Below are 4,132 nucleotides of genomic sequence, written 5' to 3'. Positions count from 1 at the left end.
ATTTGGCTACAAATTTTTTTTTCTTTTTTTTGAGATAGTCTCATTCTGTCACCCAGACTGGAGTGCAGTAATGCAAACACAGTTCACTGCAACCTCAACCTCCTGGGCCCAATCAACCCTCCAGAATAGCTGGGACTATAGGCTTAAGCCAAGATGCCTGGTTGCAAAAATCTTGATAGCGCTGAGTACATATCTGCTATTAATTGACTGGTCTCAGAAGCAAATCACAGTACAAAAGAAATGATAAACCACAGTAACTGCTTTGATGTTAAAAATATTTTATTTTTTTTCCTAAAAGATCACACAAAAGTTGAGAAGAGAAGGATGTCAACTAGACTACATCAAAATTCGGGCAGAGGGAGGACAAAGAGCTGCCTAAAGAAACTGGTAGCTGGAGCAAACTGCAGAGATCAAGATGGCCCTGGTGAACGGAACCAGCATTCCAGGTCAGCGACATTCAGGAGCACCACCGAGGTGCGGCAGGAAAAGCAAAGTTGCTGGCCCCAATCATTCCTCCTTTTCAGGACAGGAGAGGCAGAAGCTCACTCTTTAGACATGTTCTTGATGGTCTTGTGCTCCTTCATGGCCTTCTCCCAATCGCTGCCATTGAATTCCTCTGTGACCATACTCTGCACAGTGCCCTCATCCAGGCAGTGGGGGGCGATTCCTAGGAGAAAGTGGCACAGACAAAGGGGGATCCCCAGTATGAGTGAGACCAGATGCAATACTAGCTCTTGGATGAGCCCCCACCTGCAGGCATCATCATGCTACACATTAGGGCTTCCAAAGGATATGCCACAGCTTATGGCTTCAACGATGAGGCCCACAGGCTGCCGGCTGGCTCGGAATGCACTGGCTCCAGCCTGCAGCTTCAGTCCTCTAGCTCACTTTCCTCAACTGCCAGATGGGAATCACACTCCTTGAACCAGGGATGGCCAATGCTAGACATCATTCAATACCAAGTTGAGTGCAACGTGCAGAAAAGAGCAGCCCGAGCAATCTCTGACTGGCAGCCTAAAGAATTCATAGGCCTTTCTTGTGTTTAGATAGATAACTTTCTTTTTTGAGATGGCATTTCTTTGCTCTTATCGCCCAGGCTGGAGTGCAATGGCATGATCTTGGCTCACCACCTCCCGGATTCAAGCAGTTCTCCTGCCGCAGACTCCCAAGTTGGTGGGATTACAGCCATGTACCACCACGCCTGGCTGACTGTATTTTTAGATGTTTATTATTATTTGTTAAAAAGAACAGAGATGGGGTCTTGCTATGTTTCCCAGGCTGGTCTCAAACTCCTGAGCTCAATCTTCCCACCTTGGCCTCCCAAAGTGCTGGGATACAGGTGTGAGCCACTGTGACCAGCCAGTCCTGCTAGTTTTTTGAACAACTAAAAAGCTTTTAAATGGCATTATCAATGCTCCCCGATCTTGCCTCCTTCACTCCCTTAACCCCTGTCATTATTAAAGTTGCCTTCCCTGGCCCCACCAGCCCATCTGCCCACCCCTCTACTCCCTACCTTCAACACCATCCCCAGCAACACCAGCTCTGGCAGCACTGGTGAATGAGAATCACAACCTGGATGGCCTCCGAGTCCAGCTTCACCACATTAAGATGGGAATTCAGACAGGCTTCACCAGAGCCCAACTCACACTCCATCATGTGGAAAGTGTTCTGCTGAGGAGCCCTGTTCCTCTAAGAAACGCATGTGACAGGGTCTAGTCAGTGTCCCACCTGTCCAACCAAGACTTTAAGTGAGAGCACCATGGGCCTCTCTGTCTCTCTGTGTCCCCGTGAGCTTGCAGTCCATCCCCTTTACTCACCGAAGCCTCCGGGGTTGGAGCGTGGAGTATAGAAGCTCTGAACGCCACATCTCTTACAGAAGGTGTGCTGGGCTTTGTGCGTATTGAATGTGTAAGTTGTTATGTGCTCAGCTCCCTATGTGAAAACAGACAAACAGGTGTTCTCTTTTTACAAAGAGATTTATTTATTTATTTATTTTGAGATGGAGTCTCCCACTGTCGCCCAGGCTGGAGTGCAGTGGTGCAATCTCAGCTCACTGCAACCTCCTCCTCCCAAGTTCAAGTGATTCTCTTGCCTCAGCATCCTGAGTAGCTGGGATTACAGGCGCCCACCACCACAACCTGCTAATTTTTTGTATTTTTAGTAGAGATGGGGTTTCACCATGTTGGCCAGGCTGGTTTTGAACTCCTGACCTTATGATTTGCCTGCATTGGCCTCCTAAAGTGCTGGGATTATAGGTGTGAGCCACCACATCCAGCCACAAAGAGATTTCTCAACACATTGAGAGGCTGAGGCGGGCAGATCACTTGAGCCCAGGAGTTCAAGACCAACCTGGGCAACCCTGTTTCTACAAAAAATACAAAAATTAACCAGGTGCACTGGCACACATCTGTAGTCCCAGCTATTCAGGAGGCTGAGGTAGGAGGATCAGTTGAGCCTGGAGAGGTGGAGGCTGCAGTGAGCTGAGATCATACCATCTAAAAAAAATCTTTAAAAAACTTAACGGGGGGAGGAACCCTTTTGTAGGGCTCTTTATATTATGAGGCCATTTCCTATCTCCTGTAAAAGACTGGGACCTTCTTGAAGACAGAGACCCATCTACACTATCCAGAGACATGTCAGTCTGGAGGTGACAGCTCACAACTTCCCTTAGGTCAACTGCACACAGAATTCAGCCTTGAGTCTTCCCTGATCCATCACATCAGGGAGGGAAAATGCTTGCTTCCCGGGGCCTACATGGAGAGACAGTTCACCCAAGGGACTGGCTCTCCATGTCCCCGAACAGCACGGCTCAAGGTCTTAAGAAAACTGCTGGCTGTTCTTAATTTATCCACAAAGGACAAACCTGGAAAAAAATATTTGCCAGACATCATAGACAGGCTAATTTCCTTAATGGATAATACAAACAGGAGACTGGACAAAGGACATGAACAGACAGCTCGGATAAAAAGAAAAATAAATCAGTTTTTAGCCTATGAAATGCTCACCCATATGAACTGCAATGAGATGTATTTCACTATCAGGTGGGCAAAATCAAAACTGTTAACACGGTATTGACAAGTATGTAGAGAAATGTGTTCACATATATCAGTCACAGGAATAGGAATTGGCAAAATTTAGCAACATCTAACAAAATTTTAAAGTGTAGTGTACCTATCCTTTAGCACACAATTCCATTCCTGAAATTTATCTTACAGATATATTCCAAATGCCTCAATGACATAGGTATATAGATACTACAGCACTGTTTATAAAGGCTAAAGATTGGAAAAATTGAAAATGTCCATCAGTAGAGGACAGGTTAGGCATTATGAACACTCATAAAATGGAATATTCTCCAACTTTTGAGAAGAATGAGAAAGCTCTACAAATACTAACATGGAACAATTGCCAAGGTTACAAAGTTAAGCAAGGTATAGGCCAGGTGCAGTGGCTCATGCCTGTAATCCCGCCACTTTGGGAGGCCGAGGGGGGCAGATTACTTGAGGTCAGGAGTTTGAGACCAGCTTGGCCAACGTGGTGAAACCTCATCTCTACTAAAAATATAAAAACTAGCCAGGTGTGGTGACGGGCACCTGTAGTCCCAGCTACTAGGGAGGCTGAGGCAGGAGAATCGCTTGAGCCTGGGTGGCAGAGGTTGCAGTGAACTGAGATCACACCACTGCACTCCAGCCTGGGTGACAAAGTGAGACCCTATCTCAAACAAAAAGTTAAGCAAGGTGTAAAACAACATATGTAGTGTATACTACCATTTCTTTTTTTTTTTCACTATTTTTTTTTTTTCATAGACGGGGTTTCACCATGTTAGACAGGATGGTCTTGATCGCTTGACCTCGTGATCTGCCCACCTCAGCCTCCCAAAGTGCTAGGATTACAGGCGTGAGCTACAGCGCCTGGCTCTTTTTTTTCTGAGACGGAGTTTTGCTTTTGTTACCCAGGCTGGAGTGCAATGGCATGATCTCGGCTCACCGCAACCTCCGCCTCCTGGGTTCAGGCAATTCTCCTGCCTCAGCCTTCTGAGTAGCTGGGATTACAGGTACGCACCACCACGCCCAGCTAATTTTTTGTATTTTTAGTAGAGACAAGGTTTCACCATGTTGACCAGGATGGTCTC

The 4,132-nt window shown here is 46.5% G+C and overlaps 1 protein-coding gene across 1 annotated transcript in view; it reads right to left on the bottom strand.

Annotated features, from left to right (window-relative positions):
* Positions 1 to 241: 241 nt before the first annotated feature.
* CENPV (centromere protein V) overlaps positions 242 to 4,132 on the bottom strand; it is an 11,311-nt gene continuing 7,420 nt past the window's right edge. The window contains exons 4-5 of the mRNA XM_017496823.1: positions 1,818 to 1,932; positions 242 to 667 (exon numbers count right to left, since the gene is read on the bottom strand). Coding sequence (XP_017352312.1) covers positions 543 to 667; positions 1,818 to 1,932 — 240 coding nt within the window. The 3' untranslated portion in view covers positions 242 to 542. The remainder of the gene's footprint in view (positions 668 to 1,817; positions 1,933 to 4,132) is intronic.

The sequence above is a fragment of the Cebus imitator genome, unplaced genomic scaffold (genome assembly GCF_001604975.1).
Source record: "Cebus imitator isolate Cc_AM_T3 unplaced genomic scaffold, Cebus_imitator-1.0 Scaffold223, whole genome shotgun sequence".
NCBI lineage: Eukaryota > Metazoa > Chordata > Mammalia > Primates > Cebidae > Cebus > Cebus imitator.
The sequence above is the reverse complement of the archived record's forward strand: the minus strand, read 5'-3'. Positions and strand labels throughout refer to the sequence as shown.